Here is a 16,357-nt window from a genome sequence, read left to right on the forward strand (position 1 = left end):
CTAAGAAAACAGTTGGCGGCTAGAAATTATGCTTAACATTGTGCTTAAAGGGTTTAAAATTATAACACTTAAGTCGATAAATTGTACTTTCTGCCAAAAAATTGACCTTATTGGTGCTCAACACGGTTAACTATTTATACCTTACATCAGAAGCAGTGCAATTCCGATTCAAAGCCGTGTCAGAAATAACAAGACATGGCATTGAATTCCGTTCAATAACTGATGCACATCACAATGTCCTGAGGCTACCCACAAATACCACTTAAAGTGGCCTAAATGTCTTCCCGGAAATAATGTTCAAGAATTTTTCAACTGTCTCAAAAAGCTTTCTATAAAATACACACTTTTTTTATAAGAACCTTTTCTATAAGAACGTTGTGACTGAGATTAACCAAATTTTAAGAACGTGTTAAGAACATTCCTCACGCTGAGAGTGGATTAAGGACGTCTTTATTTTGCTAATCTGTATATTAAATGGCAAACATGTAATAAAGGTAAAAAAATGTAAATTAACCAAGTACTTAAGGGCATGTTTCGTATAACATTAACAATGGTTTTATTATTGCATGACACACATCAGTCGGTTTGTAATAATCAGCAGTTCTTATTCATAACTGTTCCAAAATAACTTCCACACCATCAAAGCCATCTGGTCACCAGGGCCGTAGCCAGAAACAAATTATGACTTGAGGCAGTGTCCAAGAAATGAGTTGTGACTGACTGACTGACTGACTGACTGACTGTGACTGACTCTTCCTGGGAATTTAGGGTGTTTTTAATGACTAAAAACAACAAAAACGGGAAAAAAATGACTGAGGCGAGTGCCTCGGTTTGCCTGTTACTAGCTACGGCCCTTGTCACGTTCGCATGATTTATTGAAACACTGTATACCATCTTAATTAAGAACGTTTTCAGACTAAAATCGCAAAAACTCTAAGAACGTTCAGCCTCAACTCCAAAATTAGACGTTCATAATTATTAAAAAAGAGCGTATCCATAAAAACCCTCTAAGTATATAATACGCTGAATAAGTTTAGTGAACTATTGTGGATATAAGGACACCAGAAAAAGTAGAACAACATTCAAGCCAGTGCTGTACGAAGTTCTCAGCGTCCTCCATTTTGGAAAACGAGATACATTTTTTAGATGGGAAATTAGTTAAGTGCTGGCGATGAAATGAGTCTCAAATTTTCTTGAACATCATTGGAAAACACAAAGGTCGGGGGGGAAAACCTTAATAAAATATCCCCAATATCCTCAAAAGAGTTCTAACTATCTCCACTTTTTTTCTAAATATTCCGGGAAGTCCTGAACTGCAATATTAGAAAAATATCCGGATATTTGTGGTTAGGCCTACCATCTAGAGGCGAGGCATAAATTTTAAACAGACACAGTTCAAGTGTAAAAACCTACAACCTACTGCCCCATATAGTATTGCATATATGTAAAGGAATGATACGCTGTCGGAAAACATGCACGCAGTGTCGGCCAAGTCTCACAACTGTGAGTTGAGCTCAGGCTCCGCTGGGACGGGCTGGGTGAAAGAGCCAACCACTTGTTGCTGCTCAGTGATAACAGCTTGCTCCTCTACCTTTTGTGTACCAATCATCTTGTAGAGCGATCGAATGTCGTCCAGGAAACAAAGGCAGGCATAAAAACCAAAAATCTGACGAGAAGAACAGGCGTTGTTTATTAGGTACTGTCGATCTGAACAGGACAGGTCAGGTGAAAACCTGAGATAGGACTAAGCGGTGGAAGAGGGCTCGGTCCAAACAATTAAATGGTTTACATCCAGTTCTTTCAAGACTAAGTGAACTTGCAGTAACAGCAGAGGTCAGTGGAGAGCAACTCAGTAGAAGAATTGTTTTTCGATCACGTAGACTACCTCCAGCGGGGAATTCGAAATGCATTAACGTAGCGCCATCGTCCTACCATTTTAATTATATATTACGAATAGAAATGCTTGGTCTTTCCGACCTGCGCGAGTTTTCCAAAGGTCCCGAGTTTATAGTTTGAATGAGTGAGCTTCTGCAGATTCCCATTCTTGTATCTGGTTCGGTTTGCCTCATTTAGCTAATATAAATGATAATTGTTTCCCACCACCAATGCGCCTTTACGAATGCACAGACCGTATACTTCTCCGGTGGCGTGAAAAAAAACCTACGAACCTGTTTAAGAAATGCGAAATTTGTTATGTATTGTTTAAATGGAAATCAAGCAACGTTACAATAAATTCTCTATTATTCACGGGGTCATAGCGATTCGCAGCTGAAATTTCTATCAGTATCTGACAATAATAATAGAGGACTTCAGAGATTAGACTCATCTCTAGATTGAAGGTCGGCACACACGAGGGGACTGGTCCCTGCAACTAGTCTCCGGAAGAGTTTACACGTAGGGAATGGTCGCAGGGACTTGTCTCACGAACAGTTCACACAAAGCGTCTCCAGGAACAAGTCGCAGGGACTTGTACCAAAAATTCGAACCAGTTTGAATTCGTGGGACTAGTTGCAGGGACCGAATTTAGTCCTCGCGACTACATTTTATGGCAAAAATGGCTGGTTCACACGATAGGACTTGTCCCCGCGACTTGTTGCAGGGACTAGAGGCAGGGACCAGTTCCCTCGTGTGTGCCGACCTTAAGAGCAACTAGGGTCCAATTTCTTTATTCAACCTGACGAAGCAAGCAATGATTTAAAAGTTTTTAAATTACCAGTGCCAGATAGAGGGTAATAAGGGTTGTTTTTCCTCTCTCGGTCAGGAAATCGTACAACTTAGTGTTGTCGTGTGCCAGGGGCACCAGATTTACCGTGCAAGCGATCAGCAAGATGGTCAATATGACCTGCACCACAAAACACTGCAAAAAACCAAAAGGAAGATATTTAGCAAACAAAGTTACGCAAACTGGGCAAGCGAGGGTATTATCTCGCTTTCCGTTACTCTGAGAGGTCCTAAATTAATGGCGCAGAGACGATATATATGGGGAAGACATTTGTTAACAAGTATACAAACAATATTTTGTTCTTGAAATTTAGCAACCAATTAAACAAAAGAATTCTCGTTTATTAGCTCAGTAGTGACATTGACCATGGGTGACTTCACTGATAACATTGTTATTCTGATGGTTTGCTGTCAATGCGCAGAGATGCAGAAAGTCACAAGTAAACCAAGTTGGTTTACATTTAAACCGAATGCAATGGGCTGTTCATTTTCGTTTTCGTCTTCATTTACCTTCTACAGCCAGGTAAATGTAACTGGGTTATTCTTTTCAATTATATATATACATATATATATATATATATATATATATATATATATATATATATATATATATATATATATATATATTTTTTTTTTTTTTTTTTTTTTTTTTTTCTATGTTAAGTTGTAAAGAAAATTTGTGCATTCATGTGAGACATGCAATGCATACTTACGATAATTGTAAAGTGCCTGGGTTTTGAGAAGTAACGTTGGGTAATACTGGAGAAGAAAGCAAATGCTATTTGAAACACGATAACCATCACCCAGCAAAACACTGTGATTCCCTTGAAGAAGTTGGCTTTTCCGTCTGTTATAATCATTCGGTCGGAATAACTGGCGATACAGATCCAAGTGGCTAGCAGGATTAACTATACATTGACAGAAAGAATATTCTTGTAAGAAATTTACCCCAGTACGTCAGTAAAAGCTGCACCTTAAGTAGTGTTTGGCAACAATCCCTGTGCATGAGATTGCTCCTAGCCTAGCTGGCTGTGAACGCCTCTTGGCAGCTCTTGGAGTACCTCGTTACTCCAAGATAGCCTGCAGGTTACTCCAGTCCTTACATAAGCTAAGATCTCTTATCGTGCTTATCTGTGAATTATCCAAAACCCTTAATCATGTTTTCTAGTTCTCATTTTATGTTCTGTGTTAATCAGTATACCCTGAGCAACAGTGAACATGAACCAATTGGCAAAACACGCAGAAGCATAAAGCGTCGCCCAAAACTTAAAGTCGTGTAGGTGTGTAAGTTTTACTCCCCATAGAAATGTGATTTACTATCGGCTGTTTATGTGTTAATCTAAAGGAAACCGGCTCGAATATCGAAGCTGATGAGAGATGGATCACTTATTTGTTCTTTATTTTCAGGTTTAGTCATACATGTATATGTTTATTTAATTAATTGGCAAAGGATTTCCAGGTTTACTCACAAACTCAACCAGTTTATCAGCAATAAAAGAACTTTTCCAGTAAGCAGTAGTGAGGGGTGTGGTCGGCCTTCTTTGATTTGGACGCTGACCAGCCCGAGCCTGTTGTACAACTACTTGAATCGGTTGTCCAGGTTGAGCATAGTATTGCCCAGGCTGTACCTGTGGTGTCGAGAACGGTTGACCTGGAGGGGCCTGGGTGTAAGCAGGCTGGAATTGGCCCGGAGAAGTCTGCGGGAATCCTGAGGTATGGCTCATGTTAAGAAAAGCTGGAGTTTATCTGTGCAAGTGAGCAAGTCAATGGATAATAATTGTAAACTATTTAAGGCAAGAGAATGGCTCCTGTATCCGAGTATAAACGAATGTAAGAATGCAAAGCACACACGGCAATAAAATATGTTCATGTTCAGTTTGGGAAACCTTTGACGAGGACTGCATCGCTAACGAAGAGGAAATCAAAATTGCACAGGAATTGAAATCTTAGTTGTTCAATTAATTCAGCAGCTCAGAATTGTTACGTTTAAAAATTGCCATACTTTAGTAATCCTCATCAAACCTGAGTAGCACATAAGAACCCAACAGGTATGACACGCATTCAGTAAGAGCCACTCGCAATTGTTCCCTTGTCCCATGATGGATTGTTAGGGGTATCGAATGGTCTTCGCGAGTATTTGCGAGCATGAGAGCAGTGCGTTTATATTTGCGAGCACGAGCAGTGATCAAATTTGACTTGCGAGCAGCGAGCACTTTAGAAAATACCTGATGGCGTGCAGCGAGCACTTCGGAAATTTAACACACCCAACCGGACAAATAACACACGCAAACGATAATAATTTTATTGCCAAAACCTACTTCACTTGAATTACGTGGTTTATCCTTTCCACTGAAATCGTTTCAATTTTTGAGCTCAATTTAAATCCCAGACATGCAGTTATTTTTCTTTAGTTTGGGATTAATGTGACAGCAAAACTATACTACTTGATTTCTACCTTCGCGGGTGCCTTTCGCGGAGAATTCGAGGAAGCATGCATCCAGAAACAGTAATAGCGCCGCGTGCATGTTTCCCCAACATTTCCCAGTTTTCCGGCGTCAATTTATGTTTCCAAGATGCAAATATATGCTTCCGCTATGCTACGGAGAATTTTAACGAGAATCCGAACATCCGAGCAGTGGCAAAAATTTTGTGAGCACGAGCAAGCGAGCACTCATCTAATTCTTGCGAGCAATTCGTGCAAAGGCCAAATTTTGCGAGCACTTTTAAATTGAATGGCCCCTACTGATAACACGCCGCACTGGAGTGACTTCATTAATCGTCAGTTGAGTCATTTTTAAGGCACTGGATAGGTTTCACCTCCCTACCTTCTCCTTTTAGTAGGTAAAATGAATTGGGCCATTCTTGTTCATCCCCAAATATTTGGTATTCGACGGTGTTTTATGATCAATTCAGTCAAATTATCAGGAAATTATCTACTGTTCCTCGGCACTCGGAAATTAAAGATCTCCCAAGGTTCCACAAGAGTAAAAGCAGCCAATAACAAATATAGAATACATTTTCAGTGTTCTGCAGCAACTGTAAATATGGCTTTGGCAAAGGCATTTTCTCGGAAACTGGTGTAGTAAACAAACATTCAAATATCGAATAGCAGCACTAAACTAAAAGAATTAGGCTATGGTATGTTACAGCAAGCTGTAAATTTCCCTCCAAATTCCATCAGTACAACACTCGAATTGAAAACGAAAGTGAAACTAATTTTCCAATCACTAGCTAATTAGTCTTTGGGCTGTATTCACCTACGAAGAAATTAGGGTGGGAAATGGATTCTCAGCTGTCTGCCTCTCTCGTCGCTTGAATCCAATTGCGCCGCGAGAGGGCATACTGTTCAAAATCTGTATACTGCCCAGAATTTTACACAGCTGTGTGTGATTGGACATACCCCGGCCACGCGTAATAGTCAGTACTTTACCCTATTCTCTTACAATCACAATGAAGAGTGTTCATTCCCTTACCTTCGATGTCTCGTCAGTGGATGAGAATGAATTATCCACACGTGAGAAAACCTTTCAAAGACTGTGTTTTAACGAGTAAAAAACACCGTGCTCCCAGGGAAAACGAGTGATTTAAAAGAATATATGTTCTTGATTAGGTTTGCCTTGCCAAGCGCACTAACCAAAGACGTTCTGGCCTCACTAAGGACTCAAAGAACCTCAGTTGTTTTCTCGGAAAAGCAGGAAAACATTTATATATGAAAATATGTTAATTTAATCGCGCCAAATCCTTCTCAGAAAAATAGGTCCGCTGTGCGTGCATTGAGAACTCACTCTGAGATCACGCGTACCACATGGATGCATGTGATAAAGTAAATCACTGATCGTTTGGTAACTCTAGAATTTAACAGAGCTTCTAGATTTCACGCGGAATTCATTCTGAAAGTACCACTTCTTCACATGAGTTTCGGGGCTGTATCAAAACGAAACAGAGCTTAAGGTGGTTCAAAACACTTTCTAGCACTTAGATTTTGATGGGTCGTTATTACCACTCTTTATCACTTGATGCTAATTTGATGGGATCAAAAAACTGCCCAGTCATTGGTTAACACGTTGATATCATTTTCGTGACACAATAGGTTGCCATAGCAACAGCATGACCTGCTAAAAACACCCTTGATTACTGCTTTATAGGCTTATAATTAAAAAGAAAAACCTAGTGAAATTTTTTTATATTATCAAATTTTTATAAGCATGATAAGACGCAACTTTTGGCAAAATTTAAAAAAATTCTGTACATAGCTTTCAGAGCCACCTTAGATAATAATTGGGCAGTTTTTTGATACCATGATTGTAGTATCAAGTGATAAAGAGTGGTAATAATGAGCTATTAAAATCTAACTGCTGGAAACTGCTTTGAGCCACCTTGATCTACAAAGTAACTCGGTGTAACGTACAGTACCAAAGAATATAATGCTACTATTTGGCGGCCAGGTATTTTAAAAAGTCATTTTCTCGACGTTTACTAAATTCTCCCATGAAGCTTGGTACAAAACGCATGTATGAACTTGTATCCGAAACGATTTTGAAAATAGCGCTATCACAGACAATTCATATAGTTTCTAATCTTTTCAATTTGTGTTCGGTTGCCTAACGCATTCGGACTCCTATGAGCAGGTAAATCATTTGTGGACCAGGGTCTCAGCAAGCATTAAATTTGGAAACCTTTAATAATCGTTCCGACGCTATCCGTAACTATTATAATTAAGAGTTGGACACTTCGACGCGAGTGCAAGTCCCTGCTTAGTACGAGAACTGAGATCGACTGATTAATCAGTTATAAATTTACCATATACCTCAGATTTTTAGCACAAAAGAGAACCCTCGATTGCGTAATATAATTTCCGTCTAGAGATATCATTTGAATAAAATCAAACTCGTCTTTGTCTGTTAACTCGGTAGTGAAACAATGATTATTGCGGCTAAATAAATACTGACAGAACAACAAAAACAACTTGTGGCCACTTGTAAATTATTTTTATTGAAGAATTAAAACATCATAAAAAACGAAGATGTGCTACAAATTAGTGTGTACACACCTCAAATTTTGCAGTGGTAGCAATACTAAATCACATGCAGTCCAGATTGTTTCTAACTAGAGATCATCCTTTTACTTATCCGTTTTTATTGATTATAATACTAATCACTCAAAGCTGAATATATCTTGTCACTGGTTATGAGTGTTTATGGTTTATCTCTGTATACTCGTAAACTGACTAATTAAACGCAAACAGAAACTGTAGAGTCTGTAAATGACTATCAAACGAGCGAAACTTAACTGAGAAATGATATTTTTCAGTTAAGTTTCGCTCGTTTGATATTTTATTACATGATCCTAATTTAGGCTTCTTCATAGCTGTCTTTACTTGTTTCGAGTTAAGTTAATGCAGATATTAATCTACATAACTTTAAGTAGAAGTATCTTGCTACACACAACACAATGCTTTACACTCATCTATCGCAAACAGTGTCACTATTGAGTGTGCGCAGGCTGTGATGGAAACTGAGCCCGCGCGCCAACCTGTTGCTGAGGATGTGTCCCAGCTGGTTGCTGCGCAACGCCCGCAGCAACAGCTATTTCCTTTGATCTTTGTGCAGCGTACATTTCCGACAAGAGCCGAATGTCGTCAAGAAAAGCCACGCACGACATTATGCCAAATATCTGTTAAAAGAAAGCGAGGAGAATTGTAAGATTGTTCTTTTTCTTACCTCATTCTCGTCCCTAGAGCCTCCGTTTCTTTTTTTCACGTGGTCGGCAAAACGGGTGTTTTAAAACGAGAAGCACTGGGGGCGAGAGTGCTTTTTACCTCAGCTTCACTGGTGTTCCCTTTCAAGACGTCACGTCCAGTCGGAGAGGGCTGTTAGCCCAAGAAATAGTTATTTTTGTCTCATTCCCGTAACTTCCCTAAATTAAATCAGAGTCTTGTTCGATCAAATGATCAAAACAAAACTTAAAAGCTGGCTCGAGACTGACCCCTTCTGCCCCCCTTCGTTAGCCGCCCCTACTAATCTATGAAAACACTATTTTCCCTGAGAGGTCTTCAAGGAAGATCAGGGGAGACGGGCTTACAGTGTTTTTCCCTTTCCTTAATCTCTGCATGCTTTATCTCTATCGCACCGTACAAGAAAATGATAAAAACAGGGAAGAAAGAGAACAGGCTTCCGATAGTGATAGGGCGAGAACTATCGGCCAGCGATGCGAGTTGAGGGTCGAGTAAATCAAGCTGGGCGTGGCCTGTGCCTACCATGCCTACTCCACGTGCTTTCCTCCTAGACCGCTCTTGACTCCCTATGCTGGCCCGAAACCACGCTAGGCTCGCCCCAGTCGAAAGAGCGCTGAATACAAGCCGCACATGCCACATGATTGAAATACATTACTTTCCTGACCAGAGACTAAGTAAATTTTAAACTCGCTTACCGTGGCAGCATAAATCAAGGCCACGGTCGATCCAGGGAGTGTGAAACCGCCGATGGAATCGCGGTGAAACTTATGCAAATCGACAACACGAGTTGTAAAGCTCACCGTACATGTTATGAGTAGAATCGTCAACACGACTTGGATTCCTAATGACTGAAAAAAAAACAAGATCATATCGCAAAACAAGGATTGACGAAATGACAGCACTGAGCACAGCTTTAATTTCTCGGACACAAAATCTGGTGCTGACAACTCTATCTATTTTAAAGAACCCACGAAATCAATACAACAAAAAAATTCATTTTCCTGTCTAATAAACCGGCAGAAACAGAGTTCCTTTTGAATGTTGCTCACAAGCCGGGACAAAACCATACAACAGACAGTTGGAGGAGAGCGAGCCCGGCTTTTTTCAAAGAGACTCACGAACTGTTTTGATAATGGACATCAAAAGAAAAGGGGACTTGATGCAGCCTATATGGATAAGAGTTAATGTGGTTAGCGTTTAAAACAAGCATAACCCTTAGATCTCTTAGTTGTTACAATACGTCAGCTAACCAAATAAATGCCGTGCACAACTTATGTTTCATTGGTTCTATTTTTTGCCTCGTATCTCATATGCAAGTCATTTGTTGTTGTTGTTTTTTTATTCTGTAACTCATTTATTGGCCAGTTTTATAATAAAGACGCATTATCCGTCTGGACGAACTTGGGTAAACATTTGCAGTTCGTCTGGTTATGCGTCTCTAGTACAAAGACGGGCACAAGACGTGTTATGCGTCTAGACGAACTATCTCTCCTAGTTCGTCGTTCAAGACGAATTTCGAAGTATAGTTCGTCTAGACGCATAATACGTCTTGTGCCCGTCTTTATACTAGAGACGCATAACCAGACGAACCCCAAATGTTTGCCCAAGTTCGTCCAGACGGATAATTCGTCTTTAGTATAAAAACGGTAAGGAGGCATTATCCTCCTGAGCGGATAATGCGTCCTCTAGTATAAAAACGGCCATTGATTTAGTTGCGTGTGCGTTTTTAATACTGTCCGCTCTCGTCTCGAACCCTTGCCGACTGAGCAATAACTTTCTGAGAATTCACAAGCTAGACATTGATACTTACAACCAATGTGAAGTATGAAGGCTGTCGAAAGTAATTCTTGTTTTTGTTGATGCTAAACATAAACACGATTTGGAAGAGTATGACCATCACCCAAGAAAATATGGTGATTCCCTTGAAGAAGTTAACTCTGCCATCCAAGCTGAGCGCTCCGCCTGAGTACACTATAGCACAGGGCCAGGCTATTGACAGGAAGACCTGTGAATGAGAAATAAGAGTTCAAATAATCATCATTTAGGTCATATGATGCCATGATTGATGCGTGATACATCGCATTAAATGTAAAGATCGATAAACACGTTTGGATGCTTTAAATGCCATATAACTCCTCGGGCTCCCCTCCGGGACCAGGCTTAAAATACGGCCGATATAGTAATCAACAGATTAAAGTCATAAGAATCGTACGGGCGATGTGCATTTTTTGGCTGTTTTTTTGTTTTTTGTTTTTGTTTTTGTTTTTGTTTTTGGTTTTTTTTTGTAACAAGCCACCCATCATGGTCCCCCTCGCGATTCACAGCTGTACTTACAAACTCGATAATCCTCGAGAAAAATAAAGCACTCTTCAAGTACTTCATATCAATCTTTATCGTTGTTACATCCTCTTCTTGACTCTCCGGAGGTTGAGCAGGCGCGCCCTGAATATGAACGGGTTGTCCCGGCTGTCCAGCAGCTACATAGTACTGCAAAGGTTGCCCCTGTTGCCCCATGGCGGGCTGGCCGGTAAACACCGGTTGTGGTTGACCAGGAGACATCTGGTACATGACTGGCTGCGGGGGAGGGCCATGGCCTTGTGGACTATCAACAGCGGGTTGTTGACTGAGAAAAGTCTGAACACCTGTTTGTTGGGCTGGTTGCTGATACATCGTTCAATGATCCAATCTTAATGTGTTCATCAAACAAAGAAATTGTGAGTCACCTCAACCAGAGAGGCCACAAGTGGTTATAAGAACTGACACCCAGTTATTGAACTGGATAATGCATAGATCTTTGTGACTTACAGAAGGCATTTAATTAGGAACATTTACAAACTTTAATATGAATTAATGGCCGGTACATTTTTCTTCATCTTACACTGGACAACTGACCAGGTGCTGTTACTCAGAACTGGCCGAAATGCAGGTCGTCCACCAGTTGTGTCATTCGTGGTTGTAGGGTAGTCACTTTCAAAATAATTTGATACCTTTGTTGTGGAAAATCAGCTAGATGTGTTTAAATTGATTCATGAAATGTGGCTTGTTTGTGAATATAAACTTCTAAACATCATGAATTAAAGACTTTAAAAGATTACTTGAAGGAATGCAGATGACAAACTCAGTGTCCACATGAACAGATTTTCTAAGTTTTTCTTAGAAAAGTGTGTTTATTTCAGTGAACTTGCAATGATAACAAAGTTGATGTTATTCAGCTATACTCCTTTCTTTTCGTCCTTGTATAAAATTGACACAAATCAACAGGGCTAAATAGCCAGTAGCAATAACTCAAAATCTATACTCACTACACTGACCGCGGAATTCGGAGCAAGCGAAAATCAGTGAAAGATGTAACCCACATTGCAAAATTCAAGGTTTCTGTCAAACAATAGCAGTTGTGAGCAGTTGACCTCAAACAATCTCACTTAAATTTGTGTTTAGCAAGAAAGCTTTCATTTACCGAGAAACTAGAACGTTTGTGATTAAGAGAATTATGCCTCAATTCGTTTTCTGGGATAATTTTTAAAGCAACAGTCGGTTACAATTTCTTCTAAGAATTTCTGGCCTGTACTTAAGAAATATGACTCCGTAGCACGCTAGCTAACTTTATCCACAGTTTTCTTGGAAAACCAAAAGGACAATTGCACATTTCACAATATTCGATCCGACGCAAATATGTTTGCAATAAACCTGCTTATTCCATGATCTCTAGAATTTATCATCAAAATTGAATTCAGTCCCGCATTTTAGCTCTTTATCTCAAGCAACACACATGTTCCCCTCACCGAACCCATGATCGACATGCAATTCTTTCATATCAAACTTTAGCTTAGAGAATACGATTAAATATGAAAACACTTTCCCTAGGGTTATCCACCCTGTAATTTCGTTCCATTAGCTTTTTGAAGTTTCATTCGAAGAGTTTTGGAAATAGTCGCGTGTATTGTAAGACCTTCCCTATGATTCATCAGAAGAGAAAATATCGGAAAAGTACTGAGTTAAGAACTTTTAAAATTCTCTAGCTTTAATAACTAAGAACACGCTCGTTCCTCTTATACTTTCCTCGCTTTGATTCACAGAGACAAAAGCATAAACACGAGGAAAGAAACTGCCCTTGATCTTTTCTTTAGTTGTACGCGTGTTCCATGCTACGTTGTTTTTGAGAGAGGGCATCCCTACCCAATTGGTACCGTTTTTCTTTCCCCTTACACTAGTGCTTAATCATTTTTACATGCTTTTTTTTACGGCTGACCTGCCTAGATTACTAGAAGGAACGCTGGACTGCCTAGATCACTTGAACGAACGCAGATGAAAAGCTCAGTGTCCACATGAACAGATTTTTTAAGTTTTTCTTAGAAAAGTGTGTTTATGTCAGTGGACTCGCAATGATATATAACAAAGCTAATGTTATTCAGCTATACTCCTTTCTTTTATTCGTCCTCGAATAAAATTGACACAAATTAACAGAACTAAAGTAACCAGGTAGTAATAATATAAAATCTATATTCAGTATACTGACCGTGGAATTCAAAGCAAGCGAAAATCAGTGAAAGATCAGTGTAGGCCACAATGCAAAATTCAAAGTTTCTGTCAAACGATACCAGTTGTGAGCAGTTGACCTCAAACAATCTCACTTGAATTTGTGTTTAACGAGAAAGCTGTTATTTATCGAGAAACTGAAACGTTTATGATTAAGACAATTATGCCTCAATTCTTTTTCTGGGATAATTTTTAAAGCAACAGTCAGGTTATACAATTTCTTCTACGAATTTCTGGCCTCCGCTCAAGAAATATGACTCCGCAGCACGCTAGCTAACTCTATCCACAGTTTTCTTGGAAAACCAAAAAGACAATTGCACATTTCACAGTATTTGATCTGACGCAAATATGTTTGCAATGAACCTGCTTATTCCATGATCACTAGAATTTATCATTTTGTTTCTAGTAAACGATCGAAATTGAATTCAGTCCCGCATTTTAGCTTTTTATCTCAAGAAACACACATCCTTCCCTCACCGAACCCATGATCAACATGCAATTCTTTCATATCAAGCTTTAGCTTAGAGAATACGATTAAATATGAAAACACTTTCCCTAGGGTTATCCAGCCAGTAATTTCGTTCCATTAGCTTTTCGAAGTTTCATTCGAAGAGTTTTGGAAATAGTCGCTTGTATTGTAAGACCTTCTCTATGATACCAATATGAAGAAATATCAGAAGAGAAAATATCGGAGAAGTACTGAGTTTAGAACTTTTAAAATTCTCTAGCTTTAATAACTAAGAACACGCTCGTTCCTCTTATGCTTTCCTCGCTTTGATTCACAGAGACACAAGCATAAACACGAGGAAAGAAACTGCCCTTGATCTTTTCTTTAGTCGTAAATGTGTTCCATGCCACGTTGTTTTTGAGAGAGGGCATCGCTACCCAATTGGTACCGTTTTTCTTTCCCCTTACACTAGTGCTTAATCATTTCTACATGCTTTTTTTTTACGACTGGCCTGCCTAGATTGTTAGAAGGAACGCAGATGACAAGCTCAGTGTCCCCATGAACAGATTTTTTAAGTTTTTCTTAGAAAATGTGTTTATTTTAGTGGACTCGCAACGATAACAAAGCTGATGTTATTCAGCTAAACTCCTTTCTTTTTATTCGTCCTTGCGTAAAATTGACACAAATTAACAGAGCTAAGTAACCAAGTAGCAATGATATAAAATATATATTCAGTATACTGACCGCAGAATTCAAAGCCAGCGAGAATCAGTGAAAGATGTAAGCCACAACGTAGAATTCAAGGTTTCTGTCAAACGATAGCAGTTGTGAGCCGTTGACCTCAAACAATGTCACTTGAATTTGTGTTTAGCAAGAAAGCTTTCATTTACCGAGAAACTGAGACGTTTATTATTAAGAGAATTATGCCTCAATTCGTTTTCTCACATTACTCTCACCTAGTGTAATTTTAAAGCAACAGTCAGTTACAATTGCTTCTGAGAATTTCCAGCCAATACTCAAGAAATGACTCCGCAATACGCTAGCTAACTCTCTCTACAGTCTTCTTGGAAAATAAAAAAGACAATTGCACATTTCACAGTATTCGATATGACGCAAATATCTTTTCAACGAACTAGCTTTTTCCATGATCTCTAGAATTTATAACCTTGTTTCTAGAGAACGATCAAAATTGAATTCAGTCCTGCATTTTAGCACTACATCAGTGCACAAGCAACACACATTCCTCCCTCTCCGATTCCCATGACATACAATTCTTTCAATTCATAACAAGCATTAACTAAGAGAATATGATTAATGGATGAAAACACTTTCCCTAGGGTTATCCAGTCAGTAATTTCGTTCCATTAGTGTGTCGAAGTTTTATTTGATGAGTTTTGAAAATAGACGCATGTATTGTAAGATCTAATTCGCTACGATGCCATTGTGTGCAAATACAACTAATGAGGGAAAATATAGGAGTACCGAGTTAAGAACTTTTCACATTCTTTAGCTTAAATAAGTTGAAACACACTCGTTTCTCTTATGCTTTCTTCGCTGTGATTCACAGCGACATAAGCAAAAGCACGAGAAAAGCAAACTGCCCTTGATCTTTTGTTTAGTCGGAACGCGTGTTTCATGCTACGTTCTTTTTATGAAAGAGGGCTCATTAGGCAATTGGAACCGTTTTTCTTTCTCCTTAGGCTCGTGCTTGCTCCTTTTGCATGCTTTTTTCACTGCTGACCTGCCCTTGATTGCTAAATTTGATGGATCGAGCTGCTTTGATGGTCAACTGACATGCACGCAGATATCGCCATGTGAAAAAGCTAGACTGTGTTCCTTGATTAGAATTGCCTCTTTACTGATTAGAGACACTCCAAGAGCAAATAGCAAACTAACACTTACCAAGAGTTGAATTGTGTTCCCTTCGAAAACAATATGAATGATAGCAGCTAGCCGCTTTTGATTTCGATGCTGGGTGTTTGTTTTAAAATACACCTTCGTTTGATGAATGCCTAGGCTGTCTAGAGTAATCCGATACCCCAAAAGACGCTTAAATATATTCTGAACCACTTTCTTAGAAAACAGAAACGTGTGTTTTTTGAATGTTTACACAGTTATCCAACGTGATGTGAACATCCAATTTTTACTTTTACTATTCGGGAAAGAGTAATAAAATAATAAGCAACAGCTTGAAAATTAAAAGAGGAATAACTCAAATTTATCGGTGGTGTTTCTCAGTGGAGGCTAGCTTCTGCACTGCTAATGCTGAAATCGGCTTCAGCCATCGCTTCGTTTATACACTCCGATATCATTTGAAACCCGACTGACATAAATGCTGGAAAAACACGGGTAAACAAAGCTTGTTTGAATATAACAGCAATGGCGAGTAGTTCTAATTATTTTAAAAGCAATAACTGATATGAGGGGTATCGAGTGGTCCCATTCATGCTCGCAAAATGTGGCCTCCACTCGAATTGCTCGCAAAAATTAGATGAGTGCTCGCTTGCTGGTGCTCGCAAAATTTTTGCAACTGCTCGTATGCTCGGATCTCGTTAACATAGGCGATTTGCATGATGGCATCATTTGACTACAACTGCCAGAATCCTTCACTTTTTCTGTTTCTTATGCTAATTAGGGCAATTGTTATTTAAACCCCACTGGGAATTCAAAATTTATATAATAAAGAAAAAACGAAAGGAATTCTGGTAGTTGTAGTCAAATGACGACAACGTGCAAATCTGCTGTTAGGAAGCATAATTTACATCTTGGAAACAAAATCTGACGCTGGAAAAATGGGAAACGTTAGGGAAACATGCAAGTGGCGCTATTATTGTTTCAGGAAGCATGCTTACTCGTTTTATTGAAACTGACGCGCGTAAGAATTCTTCGAGAAAGGCACCCGCAAAGGTAGAAAGTTG

At 39.2% G+C, this 16,357-nt stretch overlaps 2 protein-coding genes across 2 annotated transcripts; both read right to left on the bottom strand.

Moving 5' to 3' along the window:
* Positions 1–434: 434 nt before the first annotated feature.
* On the bottom strand, positions 435–6,426 carry LOC110062006 (uncharacterized). The gene is made up of 5 exons (XM_020768882.2): positions 6,195–6,426; positions 4,191–4,467; positions 3,435–3,629; positions 2,714–2,857; positions 435–1,666 (listed from the first exon to the last, which is right to left on the bottom strand). The coding sequence occupies exons 2-5, from the start codon at positions 4,443–4,445 to the stop codon at positions 1,496–1,498; spliced, it is 765 nt and encodes a 254-aa protein (XP_020624541.2). The 5' UTR covers positions 4,446–4,467; positions 6,195–6,426; the 3' UTR covers positions 435–1,495.
* Positions 6,427–7,687: 1,261 nt separating this feature from the next.
* Positions 7,688–15,496, bottom strand: LOC110060096 (uncharacterized). Its single transcript, XM_020766847.2, has 5 exons — positions 15,342–15,496; positions 10,790–11,141; positions 10,266–10,460; positions 9,151–9,303; positions 7,688–8,394 (listed from the first exon to the last, which is right to left on the bottom strand). Exons 2-5 carry the CDS (start codon positions 11,123–11,125, stop codon positions 8,206–8,208), a joined length of 873 nt encoding a protein of 290 aa, XP_020622506.2. The 5' UTR covers positions 11,126–11,141; positions 15,342–15,496; the 3' UTR covers positions 7,688–8,205.
* Positions 15,497–16,357: the final 861 nt, after the last annotated feature.

This window comes from Orbicella faveolata, unplaced genomic scaffold, assembly GCF_042242905.1.
Source record: "Orbicella faveolata isolate gen_17 unplaced genomic scaffold, um_ofav_v1 contig_3, whole genome shotgun sequence".
In the NCBI taxonomy this organism is placed as follows: domain Eukaryota; kingdom Metazoa; phylum Cnidaria; class Anthozoa; order Scleractinia; family Merulinidae; genus Orbicella; species Orbicella faveolata.

What these genes read in the sequence shown, in the direction of transcription:
- LOC110062006 (XM_020768882.2), bottom strand. Translation starts at nt 4,445, where the DNA reads ATGAGCCATACCTCAGGATTCCCGCAGACTTCTCCGGGCCAATTCCAG. An exon ending in CTGATAAACTGGTTGAGTTT is followed by an intron (nt 3,630 to 4,190) that starts GTGAGTAAACCT and finishes GTCAATGTATAG; the next exon opens with TTAATCCTGCTAGCCACTTG. An exon ending in CCAGGCACTTTACAATTATC is followed by an intron (nt 2,858 to 3,434) that starts GTAAGTATGCAT and finishes GGTTTTTTGCAG; the next exon opens with TGTTTTGTGGTGCAGGTCAT.
- LOC110060096 (XM_020766847.2), bottom strand. Translation starts at nt 11,125, where the DNA reads ATGTATCAGCAACCAGCCCAACAAACAGGTGTTCAGACTTTTCTCAGT. An exon ending in TCTCGAGGATTATCGAGTTT is followed by an intron (nt 10,461 to 10,789) that starts GTAAGTACAGCT and finishes TCTCATTCACAG; the next exon opens with GTCTTCCTGTCAATAGCCTG. An exon ending in CTTCATACTTCACATTGGTT is followed by an intron (nt 9,304 to 10,265) that starts GTAAGTATCAAT and finishes TTTTTTTTTCAG; the next exon opens with TCATTAGGAATCCAAGTCGT.